The sequence below is a fragment of the Brassica rapa genome, chromosome A04, assembly GCF_000309985.2.
Source record: "Brassica rapa cultivar Chiifu-401-42 chromosome A04, CAAS_Brap_v3.01, whole genome shotgun sequence".
Classification (NCBI taxonomy): domain Eukaryota; kingdom Viridiplantae; phylum Streptophyta; class Magnoliopsida; order Brassicales; family Brassicaceae; genus Brassica; species Brassica rapa.
This window is the reverse complement of record NC_024798.2, coordinates 10,193,853-10,211,060: the sequence shown is the minus strand read 5'-3', so window position 1 is coordinate 10,211,060 and position 17,208 is coordinate 10,193,853. Positions and strand designations below refer to the sequence as shown.

General features: G+C 38.7%; 5 protein-coding genes across 5 annotated transcripts; 3 read left to right on the top strand and 2 right to left on the bottom strand.

Annotated features, from left to right (window-relative positions):
• On the bottom strand, positions 1-2,321 carry LOC117133485 (mRNA-decapping enzyme subunit 2-like). The gene has a single exon (XM_033289816.1). It carries the CDS (start codon positions 2,151-2,153, stop codon positions 1,284-1,286), a length of 870 nt encoding a protein of 289 aa, XP_033145707.1. The 5' UTR covers positions 2,154-2,321; the 3' UTR covers positions 1-1,283.
• Positions 2,322-3,536: 1,215 nt separating this feature from the next.
• LOC117133341 lies at positions 3,537-4,271 on the top strand. Its single transcript, XM_033289341.1, has one exon. It carries the CDS (start codon positions 3,537-3,539, stop codon positions 4,269-4,271), a length of 735 nt encoding a protein of 244 aa, XP_033145232.1.
• Positions 4,272-4,756: 485 nt separating this feature from the next.
• Positions 4,757-6,300, top strand: LOC117133488. Its single transcript, XM_033289822.1, has 2 exons — positions 4,757-5,505; positions 5,594-6,300. The coding sequence occupies exons 1-2, from the start codon at positions 4,805-4,807 to the stop codon at positions 5,625-5,627; spliced, it is 735 nt and encodes a 244-aa protein (XP_033145713.1). The 5' UTR covers positions 4,757-4,804; the 3' UTR covers positions 5,628-6,300.
• Positions 6,301-6,907: 607 nt separating this feature from the next.
• On the top strand, positions 6,908-7,494 carry LOC117133340 (3-dehydrosphinganine reductase TSC10A-like). The gene is made up of 3 exons (XM_033289340.1): positions 6,908-6,980; positions 7,045-7,182; positions 7,298-7,494. The coding sequence occupies exons 1-3, from the start codon at positions 6,908-6,910 to the stop codon at positions 7,492-7,494; spliced, it is 408 nt and encodes a 135-aa protein (XP_033145231.1).
• Positions 7,495-12,425: 4,931 nt separating this feature from the next.
• Positions 12,426-13,675, bottom strand: LOC117133486 (mRNA-decapping enzyme subunit 2-like). The gene has a single exon (XM_033289817.1). It carries the CDS (start codon positions 13,437-13,439, stop codon positions 12,570-12,572), a length of 870 nt encoding a protein of 289 aa, XP_033145708.1. The 5' UTR covers positions 13,440-13,675; the 3' UTR covers positions 12,426-12,569.
• Positions 13,676-17,208: the final 3,533 nt, after the last annotated feature.

Genomic DNA, 17,208 nt, shown 5'->3' with positions numbered 1-17,208 from the left:
TTATGTGGGAATTATTATTAACTTTCAATCCAACAAATAATAATAATACATTGCAACAACGAAGAAAACAAACAATATCCTAATTTGAGTATTTTGATTGAGGAAGATATTCAATAACTCTTGCAGTGGTTTTTTTTTGCATGTTTGTTCAACTCTTTGGATTGCCAAAGAATCTAGAGAGTGGTACAGGGCCATCGGTTTCCTCTTTAGTTTTTGCTAGAGTGTTTGTCTCTGCTGGACTTGTGCTTCTTCTCTTTCTTTGATCTTTTAGAACTCGATCTTGACTTTCTAGATTCTTCTTCATCGCTGCTAGATGAAGACTCTGAGGATGAATAATGCTGCAAACTCAACATGGTTAATGTTAATAAAAGCTATAAAAGACATGGCACCATCTGTTTTAAGGTTATCGGTTAAGCACCTTCTCTTTTTGCTTCTTTCCTTCTTTGAATCTCTGTCTTTCTTATCTGTGAGATCATTGAAGAAGACAGTTAACATCTTTCTCACAAAGAAGGTTTTAGATGTTCTGTTTGAGTTAAGTTTGATGATACTACCTTTGTGGGACTTATCACTAGAGTAGTTCCTTCCCTTGGAGAGTTTCTTTTAATCATAGGTTCATAGGTTCGAAACCTGAATATTAGCTCAGATTGTTAGTGCGTCGTGCTAATAAACGCAAGGGTCATAGGTTCGAAACCTGAATCTGCCAGATTTTTAGTTTTCTAAAACAAATTCTAGTACCTTCACCAACGTATCCCACCTTCACCGTTTTTAGTATATAGCATCATGGGCTTAGCATCAAGAGTATACTTCAAAACCGCATTAGAATTAACTCCAAAACAAGCATTGCATCATATCCTATTCTGAGCATGAAATATGTACAATGTACATTAACCCGTCATATTTGCCTCTGCGGATCGCCTTTGTAATTCAGATTGTCTGCGAAAAAGTTATACACTAAAAGGTAGCAACAACAAACTTGTATAGACACAGTAAGTTCGTTTCTCTTTTAAGCTAGCTTTGCTCCACGCAATGAAGATAAAAGGTCTTTGATTGTACATAACTAAGTTTTATTCTCCATAGAAGCATCTATATTATAGTTTGTATGTATATTTCTGTTACTTGCTCTGAAATTAATAAGAAAAACGTCTTTAAAAATAAAGAATAAAGCTTGGTTTCATTTACTACTGGATATACAATATAATCATGTACAACAAACCAAATAGGAAAAGTAGATATCATGTACTATTTTGCTCTACAATCCGACCACACCCTTTGACTGACTCTACTCAAGAACAAATTCCCAAGGCCTGCAAGATTGCTGACTTGTTGACCTTTAGAGACTGTTTCCAAGGTTTTACATTGCATCTTCTTTCCGTTGATGTTACTGTTATTTTTGTCCTTGTCTTCCTTGTTGTAGTCCACACGCAGAGTGGTGGTTTAAGGTGCTTGTCAATGCTCAGAGGAGACATGTGCTTTGATATCCACGACTTCAAGGATGCTAGAAAAGGTGCAACCTCAAACAACTTGAGACCAGCGAATCCACTTTCAAGCCCATCAAGCCGAAACCATGAGATTTGACTAATCTCCTTCTTCGTTAGCGGTGCAAAAGCTGTATCATCTCTCACACCGACCACAACGTAAAGCCTCACTCTCTTCTTTCCTTGGAATGTAATCTCGATGTATTCTTCTTTCTTAAGCAGCTTCGAGACATCAAACCCTGTCTCCTCGAGGACCTCTCGTATAGCACAAACATCATCTTCTTCGTTCGTATTCTTCTTCCCTCGTGGAAAGCTCCAGTTCGATGATTTTTTCCATCCCTTGACCAGCAAGCAACGCTCGCATGTCTCGTCCAATATAATCGCACCAGCGACCGGGATTCGAGACTTGTAATAACCAAAGTCTCTGAATATCTTATCCATGTTTGCAACGTGAGGTCTCAACACATCGGAGTTGTTGAATAAGAGACGAGTAAACTCTCCAAAGGACAGCGACTTTAGGGTTTTGTCGTTTTCGACAACGTTATCTTCGTAGTACCAGTGAGCACTCTCTACAAGAAACATTAGTCGATTCATAGACTGTTTTTCTTCCTCGGGGCCGTTCACAACAAATCGAGTGTAGAGATCGTCAAGACTTTTCTTCGACGGGAGGCTCGACATATTATTTTTCTTGCGAAACACCCCAGCGTCTTGTTAGAACTCGAAAAGCAGCGTGGGATTATTTTTTTGTTGTTGTATGAGATAGTACGAGTGCTCTTTGGATATATATTTATACTCGTTTTGACCGGTAATATCTAATATATTTTTAACAACGGTAATATCTGATACTATTAAGAAATCACTTTTTCCTTTTTTACGAGTCTTTCCTTTTTAGAAAAAAGGATATTTGAGATAATCCAAAAACATATATATAAGCTACTTTCTTTCTACCTTTGGACTCATGTTGACCAGATCCATTTATAAACTTACATTGAACTCATGTTGACCAGTATATAACATCATGGGCTTAGCATTAGATTTAACTCCAATACAAGCATTGCCTCCGCAAATCACCTTTGTAATTCAGATTGTTTGCGACAAAGTCAGAATGGGAGACAAAAATTGACACCAAGGGTAGCAACAAACTTGTATATAGACAGAGTAAGTAAGTTTATCTTTTAACTGAAGCTGGAGGATATCACTGAAACAACTGCTAGTACTTCTGTTTAAGACCAGATTCATTTGACTTTTTGGATTTGCTCAAATTAAAAAAGTAAATCTTATCCTCTTAGATCCGGTTCCAAATGGCGAATCCCTAGTTCCCTAGCAACGATGCTTCTACCACAAGACCTCCGCTTCTCACCGCCAGTAAAAGTCAAACCCTCATCCCCCTATCCATCCCGACCCTCCTGACCCCAACTTCCCTCCTCTTGTCAACTCCCCTCCTCTCACCCGTCGAGAACTACAAACTACCAAGTTATCCAAGGCCGTAGCATCGACTTCTTCTTTGTCCTCTTCTTCCTCTTCTCCTATTGCAGTTAGTCAACCCAGTCCAGCTGCACCGTTGACCGCTCCTCTTGCAACACTGCCTCTTACAGTTAGCTCTGAGAAGTCTGGTAAATCCAACCTTGATAACTTTAAAGTTATTCCTCTGAAGCTCTTCTCTCCCATTCAAAATAACAGAGCATCATTCAGTTTTGGTCATGTCCCTATTACTTTGCCTCCTCCTAGTGTGGACCTTAACCCTATCCTCCCAACTCCCGTTCCTGCTGTGCCTCCTAAACCCTCAAAACCTCAACCCCTGCAAACCCTCCTGTTATCCCCACCTCAAACCCTCCCCAACCTGTTAACCCTCCTGTTTTGTCCCTGGTCGAAAAAATCCATCGATCTGAAGACAAAACTCTTCGTCGGCTCTTCTAACCATCGCAGAATCTGGCAGACCTCGTGTCTTGATTCCTGATAGTGTCTTCCAGAAGGGAGAGGAACTGCATAAAGATTTCATCATATACTACTTTTAATGGAAAACCTCCCCCATTCAATCAGATTCAGAGCGTTCTCAATCACATGTGGGGCAAAGGAAAGAGGGTAGAAATACATACCAATCCACTCTCTTACTCTATGCTGGTGTGCATCCCCTCTGCTTACTTGAAACAGAAAATACTTAAGAAGACTGTTTGGTACATAGGAGACTCTATGTTTCATGCTGTACAATGGTCTTCGAAAGCATCCTTCACCTCTCCTCCTCTCAAGTCAATTCAAATTTGGGCCCACTTAACAGGAGTTCCTCTCGATATTTGCCATGAGGAAGGATTGAGTCTGGTCGCAGGACTTGTTGGTGATCTCAAGGAGACGGACGAATTCACAAAGAACCTCGTCAGCTTAACCCTTTCACACGTCAAAGTGGCGGTTGATCTGACAAAACCTCTGCCTTCTGTTGTTGAGTTCCAACGTCAAAGTGGAGAAGTTGTTGAAGTCATGGTATCTTATCCCTGGTTACCCCCTACCTGTTCTCACTGCAAAGAGTTAGGCCACATAGCGAAAAACTGTCTCCAACTCCCTCCTCCTACCAAACAAGCTAGCAAAACTTCTACTAAACATGCTAGCAAAACTCCTAAAAAGTCTAGAAATACTGCTCCTTCCACCAAGGAAGTAGCTTCTTCCAGTAGGGAGTTAAACAAAGAAACTGCTTCTTGCTCTGACAGTATGGAGGTGGAGCGTTCTGGTGATGTTCCAGTTGATCATGTTGACCCCCATGCCCTCTCAGCGTCCTGCCTCTCTCTGCTCCACCCCTTTCCTTAAACCTCCCTGCGCCTTCTGTAAAGCTTCATGTGAATCCCTTTAAATTTGGTTCATCCCTTTAAACCTTTAAACATTCTTCAACCTTCAAAAAGCCACTAACCCACTCATTGTCCCGCCAAAACTTAAGTCACCAGTAAATTCAAACCCCCCTTTTGTCTCATCCCCAAGCTCTGACCCTAAACCATCCCTGAAGCGTTCTCGTTCCAACCCCAGCCTTGAGGCTTTCTCCTCTTTCACTGCCCAGCTCTCTTTTTTTACCTATTTTGGCCCTAAACATGTGTCCTACTCTGAACCTCATTCCCCCTCCTCTTTATCCACTTTTAACCCTTTTTCTCCATTAGATCCCATATGTCTTCTTCAACCTGAAGAGGACGAAAACATTTCCCAATGAGTGGAAAACTCTTTTTTGGAATGTTTGTGGCCTAAATGACCCGGACAAGCACATACCTATTTCTCAATGGTTAGCTTGTCAGCAGCCAATTTTTGATTCTATTTTGGAAACCCATATCAAAGATCATAACCTAAACTACCTAATGAATAAAGTCTGTAGAGGATGGAACTATACCTCCAACCACTTGTCTGATGAAGATGGTCGCATTGTGGTGATCTGGAAGGACTCTGTTTCTGTAAATATTTTATGTCAGTCTCGCCAAACCCTTACTTGTGAAGTCAAAATTCCAAGCTCCAGCCTCTTTGTCTACACTGCTATTTATGCATCGAATGAAAGTACAGAGAGGGCCGACCTTTGGGTTGAACTATTAAACCTCCATCACACCTATGTACTCTCAACTGTCCCATGGATGTTAGGAGGTGACTTGAACCAAATCATTCACTATGATGAGCACTCCATTGCCTCTGTCAATAGCTTCACTGCTAGGATGGTTGAGCTGAAGGATTGCCTTCTTCAAATGGAGTTATTTGACATGAGATTCCAAGGTCCTCTCTTTACTTGGTCAAATCGCCAGCCTGATGATCCTATAGCCAAGAAATTGGACTGCCTACTGATTAACAACCATGTCCTGAACCTGTTCCCAAACTGCACCTCCTTCTTCCTCCCAACCTTTTTCTCAGACCACTCCCCATGCATCACTGACCTCTCCTTTACAATCCCCTCCTCTGGAACCAGACCATTTAAGTTCTTCAACTACCTAACCCTTCACCCTGAGTTTCACTGTGTGGTCTCTGAAACTTGGTCTTGCGCCGGAAGCATTGTCTCGAACCTCACTAGTCTGTTTTGGAAACAAAAACAAATAAAGAGTGTTTTAAACTCACTAAATAAAGACAATTTCTCAGATATTCAGAAAAGAGTTGGGGAGGCTAACTGTTTATTGCAACTTGTGCAGGGACAAGTACTAACTACACCAACTTCGGAGCTCTTTGAGCAAGATAAATTAGCCCTCTAGAAGTGGATCTTCCTACGTAAAATAGAGGAGATGTATTTTAGGCAGCGGTCTCGGATTAATTGGCTAAAAGAGGGTGACCAAAACACTACTTACTTCTTCAGAATCGTACATACACATCTCAACTTCAACACGATACGTTCATTTTCACTGGCCTCTGGTGTTCTGATAGTTGATCCCCTGGAAATGAGTAGTCATGATGTTGGTCACTTTCAACGCATCTTGGGTCCCCGAGTACTGCCCTTCACTGAAACATCACCCCCCATTTAGTTTCACTCGCTGTCATCGTTCCTTTGCTCGGAATCCCAGGCTGCTCAAATGGTCTCCACTCCATCTCCCGAAGAGATCACAAAGACACTACTCAAGCTCAAACCAATAAGGCTTCGGGTCCGGATGGGTTAACTTCCGCCTTCTATAAAGCTTCTTGGGACTTCCTAGGATCAGAGGTGTTGCAAGCTCCGGGTCCGGATGGGCAAACGCAGCTTTTGTGGTTGGTAGCGGTTGTTGGCGTTTTGCAATAATCACTCAAACCGTTCTAAATCGCTTCAAACCGTTCTAAATCTCATAAATTCAAAAGCTGGTTTTATCTAGCGTTTACGGTTGCGGGAGGATAATTTATTTTTTCTTTTTAAAAAAAATAATAATATAAATACAAAAATAAAAATAAAAATAAAATTTTAAATTGGAATTATAAATATACTAAAATATTTTCTGTAATTTTAAATTTTAAAAAAAAATTTAAACTATAACTTTTTAAATATAATTTTTATATTTATTATGATATTATGATTTTTGATATTTTATAATTATATAAAATATAAATATTGATAATTTATTATTTAACTGCTGCTGCATTTGATAGTTGACCAACCGTAAGTATCCCGCAAACGCACCAATTTTCTAACCGTAGAACCAATCATACAAATCTCTTTAAACTGCTATAAACCGCAACTACCCGTATCCGCAAACTCACGCAATGCTGCGTTTGAACCATGCCTTTAGTTGTTAATAAGGGAGACTAAGTTATCCTATAGTTTAGGAACCTTAGAGCAGGTCCATCAGTAGTTGTACCGAGGGGTTCTAAACGAAAAAAAGGGGCAAAAATAAATGAAAAATGAAATAAAAGACAGAAGAATCAGTAAAAACCCCATACGTGGCAGATGCATATTGGCTTGAGAAAAGGTGACCTCTTCTCTTCTCTTCTCTTTCGTATTCCAACCGTTTCTCTCTTCTTCGATGTCTCCTCCCCACCGCGCATCGCCGCTGGCTATTCGCCAATCGCTCTTCACCGCTGGCTATTCGCCAATCGGTCTTCGCCGTGATACTGTTTAGAAGAGAATCGGGTCCGATCGATGTGTTGATCGTCAATCAAGGTGTCTTTACGGCGAGGGAGCTTGAGAAGCATAGCTTGGAGGATGTTAAGTTCACGATTGAGGTTAATCTCGTTGGGAGCTTTAATGTGATTAAGGCTGCGTTGCCGGGGATGAAGGCGAGGAAAGGTCGTGGGCCTGGTTCGATCTCTTTAGTTCATCTCAGGCTGGTCAGGTTTGTCTCTCGCGATTTAAAAAGATTAGATTTTTATTTTAAGTTGTATAATTGAAAGGTGTTTGCTTTGTTATTGTGTAGGGGGTGTTTATGGTTATGCTGCTTATTCAGCGAGTAAGTTTGGGCTTCAAGGTTTAGCGCAGTCACTGCAGCAAGAAGTTGTTGCTGATGATTTTCATGTTGCTCTTGTTTTTCCTCCTGATACTGATACACCCGGGTTCGAGGAAGGTAAAGATAGTACTCTGAAGCTTTTGTTTAGATTCATTGTGGATGTTTAGAGTATAATAGCAAATGACAGTAGGTGGGATTAGGATTAGGAAGCTAAGGACAGCTAAAAAGGTTGGAGACAGACTATATAACAGTGTACTATGTGGTTGGGGAGATATGAAGATATGAAACTATTGTTGATCTAGTTGTTATTATGAGATCGGAGATGTGCTGTTATTTGTCTAGCCTGAATAATTGTATCTCATTTTCTTCTTCTAATAATTTCGATCGTAGAAAACGAGCGAGATGGGTACACTCAGTTTGATGTATCAGTTTTCGTACAACCGGAATCAAACCGAAGTATTTGTAAATTTTAATATTCTTTTATGTAATTTCCTTTCAAATTTTTATATATGCTTTTATTTTAAATAAATAATTCTACTTAAAAAAAATATTTAAGAATCCCATAGGAGTTCTCCCAATGAATGAAAGAGGAAAAAATTATTTCCACTGACTAAAGTTTTAAACTTGTCAAATCACATTATATATTCTTAATTTAATCATTAGGATCTCTAATGGAGGGGTTTTTGCAAAATTGACCTACAACTTAAAGTCAAACACAAAACTAACCTCCTTTTTTTTGAAAATTGGTTTTGCCCTATTCACCCCACAAGTTCATATAATTTACGAAAATGCCATCAATTTTTTTTTTTTTTTCGAAAATGACATTTTTACTCTCTCACCCTCATCATCTTCAAGTAATTACAAGATTGCCATTGTCATCAATACCACAACCACCATGAACAACCAATTTGAAGCTCTTAATGCTCCCAAAATCGATTTACCCTTCTTCTTTTTCCATTCTTGTGAATTAAACACAACATATCTCTCACTTTCTCTCCACAATGAGCTAAAAAAACCCAAGATTTTGATTCTAAAATTTTTATGGTTCATAGAGTCATAGAAGCTAACGATTATGGGTGGGTGACTTTCGTTTGTGATTCTGTGTGCTTGGAGAAGCCTTATGTATGCTAAGGAACTTATCTCACCAATTTAAGGTATGACATCGAATTTTTTTCCAGATCTGTTCGTCAGACGACTTACTTGGGAAGTCGTCTGGCTGTAGACGACTTACCTGAAAGTCGTCTGGCTGTAGACGACTTACCTGGAAGTCGTCTGGTCAACGCAGAGGTTATTTTTGCAATTGACTTTGAAATCTGTAACATGAGACGACTGAAAGTTAAGTCGTCTACTATTGTTTGGTTTCAAAAAAAATTCCAAAGAACCTAGACGACTTACATTTCAGTCGTCATAGGTTAGTTTTGCATTTGACTGGATAATTTCAGAAGTTTGACTTCCCCAGACGACTTACATTTCAGTCGTCTGGCGAAAATTAAAATAATAATATTTTTTTTAAAGTAAACGACTTACAATTAAGTAGTCATAGGTTAGTTTTGCAATTGAAAAAAAAACTTCAAGATTTAATTATACACAGACGACTTACAATTAAGTCCACCAGACGACTTAATTGTAAGTCGTCCAGGACTTTTTTCCGAGATTCTGGTCAAACCTCGTAAATCCTGGACGACTTACATTTCAGTCGTCTCGTGGACGACTGAATTATAAGTCGTCTGTATATAATTAAATCTTGAAGTTTTTTTTTTCAATTGCAAAACTAACCTATGACGACTTAACTGTAAGTCGTCTACTTTTAAAAAAATATTATTATTTTAATTTTCACTAGACGACTGAAATGTAAGTCGTCCAAAGAGTCAAACTTCTGAAATAATCCAGTCAAATGCAAAACTAACCTCTGACGACTGAAATGTAAGTCGTCTAGCTTTTTTGGAGTTTTTTTTTAACCAAACAATAGTAGACGACTTAACTTTCAGTCGTCCGAAATAACAGATTTCAAAGTCAATTGCAAAAATAACCTCTGCGTTGACCAGACAACATATAGTTTAGTCGTCTAGACAACTTAGATTGAAGTCGTCCGCGTCTTCTCCACAAGTTTTTAAGTCTTCTACGTTAGTTTTTGAATAACTTGTATTTTTAAGAGTGATAAGTAACTTCAAGATATGTAAAACTCATATTTACAAAATATGTTCTCTCCCTTAGTTTTACTAAATTTGACTAAGTTTTTCAATGCAAACTTATAAAAAATATGATATGCTTTGACTAGTTACTATTTTTTGTTTTCATCTCTTAAGTATTATTGTTATAGACAATAATGATGACTATTGTTATGAGTTGGAAGAAGGGTTAAAATGCTTCTTAAAATATTGTATCAATATGAAGCTACCAACATTCTTGTTTATTAAGATGAGAAAAAGGCCATTGGAGTTTATTATTGCATATGAGAGATCCAAAGATAAGAAAAAGGCTACTGAAGTCTATTATTTCATTGATTTGTAAATGTGTAAACACATTGTTAGCACATTTAATACATCTTGGAAAACATTATTACTGATTTTACAAAAAATTCACAACTAAAAGAGTATACATGCAATTCACAAAACAGACCACAAACAAAACTATTATAGATCATTCATCTACAAAGACAAGCTTGGATTCCACTTGAGTACGACTTCTAAGAAGTCCAGACGACTTCTAAGAAGTCCAGACGACTTCCAGGAAGTTCAGACGACTTCCAGGAAGTTTAGACGACTTTGTCAGAAGACTTTTAGGAAGTTCAGACGACTTCCAGACGACTTTACAGGAAGTCCAGACGACTTTTAGGAAGTCCAGACGACTTCCAGACGACTTCCAGACGACTAACAAGTAAGTCGTCCCAGAAGTCTTCCAGATCTGAAAAACCTGCATATTAAATCCAGATCTGAAAAACCTGCATATTCAAAAACGTTCAAATGGCTTAAAAACAGAAAAAATGAGTGGAAGATTAGATAAATCTACCTTTAACGAACACACAAAAATACATATCTAAAAATAATAGATCTACCTTTAAATTAGTGGAAGATGAGTACCATCTAGTTAAAAACCTGCAAAAAAGAAAAGATTAGTAAGAAAGACATGAGACAAAATTGAAAAATTCATATAAAGTTTGGTGTTTTTAAGTCAAAGAGATTAGAGTGGGTTTGGAGAGTTTTAGTTTGGAAAAAAAGTAAGAACTTTATACAACAAGCAGTTACCAAATGAAGAAAAATCAGACATAAGAACTTACCAAAACGCTCAGAAAAATCCAGACGACTTCCTAGAAGTCCAGACGACTTCCTGGAAGTCCAGACGACTTCCTGGAAGTCCAGATGACTTTGTCAGAAGACTTCCAAGAAGTCCAGACGACGACGACTTCCACACGACTAACAGTTAAGTCGTCCCAGAAGTCTTCCAGATCTGAAAAACCTGCACATCAAATCCAGATCTGAAAAACCTGCATATCCAAAAATGTTCAAATGACCTAAAAATAGAGAAAATGAGTGGAAGATTAGATAAATCTATATTTATAGAACACACAAAAATACATATCTAAAATTAATAGATCTACCTCTAAATTAGTGGAAGATGAGTACCATTTGATTAAAAACCTGCAAAAGAGATAGATTAGTAAGAAATACATGAGACAAAACTGAAAAATTCATATAAAGTTTGGTGTTTTCAAGTCAAAGAGATTAGAGAGAGGTTGGAGAGTTTTAGAATGATGAACATTACATTTTTGTTGCAGCCATTTGAGAGGAGGAGAGAGAATGTGTAAATTTTTCTTTATATAGGGAGACAAAAAATCCAATTAGGTTAAATATTTTTGACTCAGACGACTTCCTGGACGACTTACATTTCAGTCGTCTGGTGAAGAAATTAAAACAGACGACTTACATGTAAGTCGTCCAGAAGAGTTTAATATTTTAGCGGGAAATTAAATATTTTTAGCGGGAAACTAAAATAGAAGACTTTCCAGACGACTTACAAGTAAGTCGTCTGGTTTAAATTATTTAAACGGGAAAATGATTTTTTTAAAAAAATTTAGGCGGGAATATTTGGACGACTTACATGTAAGTCGTCTGTTTTAATTTCTTCACCAGACGACTGAAATGTAAGTCGTCTGAGTAAAATGATCCGGTTAGGTTAAAACGTACATTGGTAAAATATAAGGTTCGGTACGATGTGGACGACTGAAATATACGTCGTCCGGGTAAATTATTCAACAGACGACTGAAATATAAGTCGTCCACACCCTAAACATAACCCCTAAACTTAATTATCTAATTAAACACTTCATAAAACCAAATCAAACTTGAAAAGTGTTTACTATACACAGAAATAAACACATATAGGTGAAAACTAATTTTTGAAAAAAACATTTTAGTTTTCCAAAATCTAACCCTAACAATACATACAATACTACAACATATGTTTGCCAAACTCCTAAACCAAAGTATTTCATGATTCACTACTTCCTTTCATCTATCTTCAAAACAAATCAATTTTATCATATCTTAATTTATATCAGTTAAAACTGTTTATAATTACTTGATTTTTTATTTTTTACGCATCAAAATATTTTTTTACAAGATTTATAAATTATTTTTAAAATAAACTAGTACCAGACGACTTACACTTCAGTCGTCCAGACGACTTCCAACATCTCAGACGACTCAGACGATTTACTGGGGCTATATTCGTAAAAATGGCTTCTGTTTTTTTGTTTGGTCACAAGGGGCTGAGCTGTAATTTCACTAGGCTTTTAGGTTAGTTTTGCATTTGATTCAAGTTTGGGTATAGGTTTGGAATTAAAATCAAGTTGTGGGTTAGTTTTGGCAAAAACCCCTCTAATGGATTCTAATGGATGGAGATGGTCTTAACTCCCACTTTTCCACTTCCAGTATTTTAGGAATCAATGATTCCAACCTCTGTTTCATTTCTTTATAAATCAATGAGAAAGCCAAAAAGAGGCAATATCAATTGCCCAAAAAAAGTATCTGTGTTCTTATTTTCAGTTTTTTAAGCTTTGATCAAGTTCATTGCTATCAATAAGTTGCTTGCTCTGAAATTAATAAGAAAAAAGTCTTTGAAAATAAAGAATACCGCTTGGTTTCATTTACTAGTGGATATACAATATAATCATGTACAACAAACCAAATAGAAAAGTACTATTTTGCTCTACAATCCGACCACACCATATTACTGACTCTACTCAAGAACAAATTCCCAAGGCCTGCAAGATTGCTGACTTGTTGACCTTTAGAGACTGTTTCCAAGGTTTTACATTGCATCTTCTTTCCGTTGATGTTATTGTTATCTTTGTCGTTGTCTTCCTTGTTGTAGTCCACACGCAGAGTGGTGGTTTAAGGTGCTTGTCAATGCTGAGAGGAGACATGTGCTTTGATATCCACGACTTCAAGGATGCTAGAAAAGGTGCAACCTCAAACAACTTGAGACCAGCGAATCCACTTTCAAGCCCATCAAGCCGAAACCATGAGATTTGACTGATCTCCTTCTTCGTTAGTGGTGCAAAAGCTGTATCATCTCTCACACCGACCACAACGTAAAGCCTCACTCTCTTCTTTCCTCCGAATGTAATCTCGATGTATTCTTCTTTCTTAAGCAGCTTCGAGACATCAAACCCTGTCTCCTCGAGGACCTCTCGTATAGCACAAACATCATCTTCTTCATTCGAATTCTTCTTCCCTCGTGGAAAGCTCCAGTTAGATGATTGTTTCCATCCCTTGACCAGCAAGCAACGTTCATATGTCTCGTCTAGGATAATCGCACCAGCCACAGGGATTCGAGACTTGTAATAACCAAAGTCTCTGAATATCTTATCTATGGATGCAACGTAAGGTCTCAACAGATCAGAGTTATTGAATAAGAGACGAGTAAACTCTCTAAAGGACAGCGACTTTAGGGTTTGGTCGTTTTCGACAACGTTATCTTCGTAGTACCAGTGAGCACTCTCTACAAGAAACATGAGTCGATTCATAGACTTTTTATCTTCCTCGGGGCCGTTCACAACAAATCGACTGTAGAGATCGTCAAGAAGTTTCTTCGAAGGGAGGCTCGACATTACTTTTCTTGGGTAACACTCCAGCTTCTTGTTAGAACTTGAAAATCAGTGTGTGATTCTTTTTTATTGGGGTGTATATTTATTCTCGTTTTGACAGTTAATATCTGATATTGTTTTTGAAAATCATTGTTTCCTTTTTTACGAGTCTTTCCTTTTTAGAAAAAGGATATTTGAGATAATTCAAGATTTCCTTACACGTGCCAGATCCAAGCCATTCACCGACACCAACTTGAGGGCGAGAAGAAAAAACGACGGCTCAGACAAAAAGCCCAATTAAATATTCAGCACATAAATAGAAAGAATTCTTGTTTCAAAATCGACGGCTGATCGTTTCCGGCAATGCCGTTGTTGTTTTCTGATCTCTCTCTCTTATCGACCCTTGGCCATTTTTTTCTCTTGTGATTTCTCTCGATTTATATGTTTGTGAAGATGTTGTTGTCGTCGAAACTGTGTTTTATGTGAATCGCAAGAAACAAAGACGTAGAGAAGAAGAAAACTTTAACTTTTTATTCACTTTCAACTTAACGGCCAAGTTCTCTCTTTACAACTCTTATATACTACTCTCAAGATTAGGTTAACCTCAGCACACCAGTGCACAGCTGTCCAAGCACGCGAAGCTGTTCTTTATCTCCACACAGTGAGCTGGCTTGGTCGTACAATGCTTACGTAAAACTTGCTTGCTCACTGGCTTCTCAGAAAACGACAGAGTCGCGTTCTTGGGCTGACTACTTCCAACGGCCTTCTCCTTTTTCTCTGTTTGGGCTTTAGTCGAGGGCCCAATATCAATACCGCCTTTACTCCCCCTCAAACTTGACGTGGGAGGCACGAAAACGCCAAGTTTGCTTCTCCACTTATAAAACGACTCCTGAGACAAAGATTTTGTAAAAATATCCGCCATTTGGAGAGTTGCAGGGATGTGTTTCACCTCCATTGCCTTCATTGCGACCCTTTCTCTCACATAATGATAGTCCACATCGAAATGTTTTGTTCTTTTGTGAAACATTGGATTGGCAGTGAGGCACACTACGGATAAATTGTCACATAGAAGCAGAGGAATGATCTGTTGTTGCAGCCCCATGATCTTCAGTAAGTGCTGTAACCATACTATCTCAGAAGTTGCTGCAGACATCGTCCTATATTCTGCCTCTGTGGAAGACTTGGAGACAGTGTCATGTCGTTTAGCAGACCATGAAATGACATTGGATCCCAACATTGTGCAGAATACTCCAGTTGAGCGACGTGTATCTTTGCAACCTGCCCAATCCGAATCACTGTAACAGACCAGTGTTGAAGTTGTTGACTCCTTAATGCTTACTCCCATATCAAAGGTGCCCTTCACATACCGTAATATTCTTTTTAACAGAGCAAAGTCGGAGATACTTGGCTGATGCATCTTCTGACAAATATAATTTACAGAGAACTGAAGATCAGGCCTCGTCAAGTATGAAGGCTCAGCAAAGAGTTCATCAGAGCCTTTAAGATTGTCAAGCTTCATCGGTAATGGAGTTGGCATCGGTGCACAGTCTCTCATGCCTGCAGTTATGAGAAGATCTTGTGCATACTTGGACTGATTCAGAAACTGACCATTATCACATTGATGAACCTGAATACCCAGAAAGTAGTGAATTGAACCCATATCCTTCATACGAAAAACAGTACTGAGTTTCTCAATCAATGTCTTCAACAATGTCTCATTATTCCCTGTCAAGATCATGTCATCCACATAGAGAAGGAGATAAAGAACATCGGTTCCTTGATGATAAATGAACAATGAAGGATCCGGGAAGCTACACTGAAACCCAAACTCAAGAAGAAAATTACTGAACTTGTCAAACCAAGCTCGTGGAGCTTGTTTCAAACCGTATATAGCCTTCTTTAGTTTCCATACATAGTCTGGTCTTGTCTGATCTTCAAAACCTGGGGGGTTGTATCATGTAGACTGACTCTTTAAGATCACCGTGAAGAAATGCATTCTTGACGTCAAGCTGTTTGATCATCCATTTCTTCGTGACAGCAACATGCAACACAGTTCTAATGGTAGCTGTTCGAACAACGGGACTAAACGTTTCAAGAAAATCCACACCTTCCTCTTGTTCATTACCTCTAGCCACCAGACGAGATCTTAGTTTCAACACAGAACCATCGGCATTAAGTTTAACCTCGTGAACCCAGCCACAGCCTACTGGATGTTGATTTTCTTCTGGTGGAACCAGCTCAAATGTCTCTGTTTCTACCATATTGTCGACTTCTTCTTCCATTGCTCCATACCATCCCGGATCTTGTAAAGCAGCCTTTAGGCTTCTAGGTTCAGAATGACTTGCTTTCACTGTCACCATTGCATATCTCGGATTGGGTTTGATAATACCAGCACGTGCCCGAGTTGTCATTGTATGGATAGGTGGAACCACTTGCTGCACAACGTCATTGTCATCATCAGACTGAGAACTTGAGGAACCTGAGGAAGATTCAGTGGCTGACTCATCAGGGACGTTTTGCTCCTGAACGTTTTGCTCTTGAACTGGACTCTGTGGTAGCTGAGCTTGCGGAATAATCACCTGCTTTACTACATGAGTAGGAAGATCTTCAGCAAGAGCTTCAGTTTCAGTCTCAGACGGAGACTGTTGCAGATTAACACTTCTCCATGAATTCAGCAAAGATGAATCTGTAGTCTTGTGGAATTGACTATAAAGATCTCCAAATGGAAAGTGATTCTCATCAAACAAAACATGGCGAGAGATGAAAACTTTCCCGGTTGGTGGATAGAAGCATCGATATCCTTTATATTTTTCATTGTAACCCAAAAACACACAGACAAGAGACTTCGGATTTAACTTGTTCTTCATGAAGGCCGCAGACACGGGTAACACTTGCACCCAAATACTATCAGCGATGTGTAAACCGGAGCATGACCATTTAACACTTCAAAGGGACTTTGTTTCTCAGCCAAGACAGAAGATGGTAAGAGATTGGTGATGAAAGTTGCAGTAAAGAAAGCTTCAACCCATAGCAGTTGAGGTACTTTGCTGTCATACATCATTGTGATTCCAAGCTCAGTGATATGTCTATGCTTCCTCTCTGCCAAACCGTTCTGTTGAGGGGTGTGTGGACATGAGATAAGCTGCTTGATGCCTCTGGACTGTAAGTGATGAAGAAACTGCCGGTTTACAAATTCTCCTCCTCCATCACACTGAAACTGAGCTATACTCTGCCTATATTGAGTTTCGACCATTGTTTGAAACCGAATAAACACTGAAAAGAACTCAGACTTGTGCTTGAGAGGATAAAACCAGGTGAATCTCGAATAATCATCTATAAAAATGACATAATATTTGAATCCTTGAGATGACACAACAGGACTAGGCCCCCACAAATTAGAGTGAATCTTTTGCAAGGGACGACTAGAGACAGAATCAGAGTTTACAAAGGGAAGCTTTGAACTTTTTCCTAAATGACAAGCATCACAACAGAGACGTGAGCTTGTCTTATTCATTACAATAGCTAAACTCTTTGAAAGATGCTGAAGAACCTCCATATTGGTATGACCAAGCCTTCTATGCCACACACCATCACTCGCTGCTTGTTGACGTGTTGAGTAAAAAGCTTGAAACCTCACGTCCTTCAGCACGTACAGATCTTTAACCCGGTTTCCTTGCATTATCACACTCTTTGTTGCTTTGTCCTTGTGGGAACCGAAATTTACACTGTCGATTTCCGTTTAAATAAGGAAACTAAGAAAACCCTAGTTTCCCAGAGGACCCGGATATCTGTT

What these genes read in the sequence shown, in the direction of transcription:
- LOC117133485 (XM_033289816.1), bottom strand. Translation starts at nt 2,153, where the DNA reads ATGTCGAGCCTCCCGTCGAAGAAAAGTCTTGACGATCTCTACACTCGA.
- LOC117133341 (XM_033289341.1), top strand. Translation starts at nt 3,537, where the DNA reads ATGTGGGGCAAAGGAAAGAGGGTAGAAATACATACCAATCCACTCTCT.
- LOC117133488 (XM_033289822.1), top strand. Translation starts at nt 4,805, where the DNA reads ATGAATAAAGTCTGTAGAGGATGGAACTATACCTCCAACCACTTGTCT. An exon ending in TCGAACCTCACTAGTCTGTT is followed by an intron (nt 5,506 to 5,593) that starts TTGGAAACAAAA and finishes GGGGAGGCTAAC; the next exon opens with TGTTTATTGCAACTTGTGCA.
- LOC117133340 (XM_033289340.1), top strand. Translation starts at nt 6,908, where the DNA reads ATGTCTCCTCCCCACCGCGCATCGCCGCTGGCTATTCGCCAATCGCTC. An exon ending in CGCTGGCTATTCGCCAATCG is followed by an intron (nt 6,981 to 7,044) that starts GTCTTCGCCGTG and finishes TCGTCAATCAAG; the next exon opens with GTGTCTTTACGGCGAGGGAG. An exon ending in GAGGAAAGGTCGTGGGCCTG is followed by an intron (nt 7,183 to 7,297) that starts GTTCGATCTCTT and finishes GTTATTGTGTAG; the next exon opens with GGGGTGTTTATGGTTATGCT.
- LOC117133486 (XM_033289817.1), bottom strand. Translation starts at nt 13,439, where the DNA reads ATGTCGAGCCTCCCTTCGAAGAAACTTCTTGACGATCTCTACAGTCGA.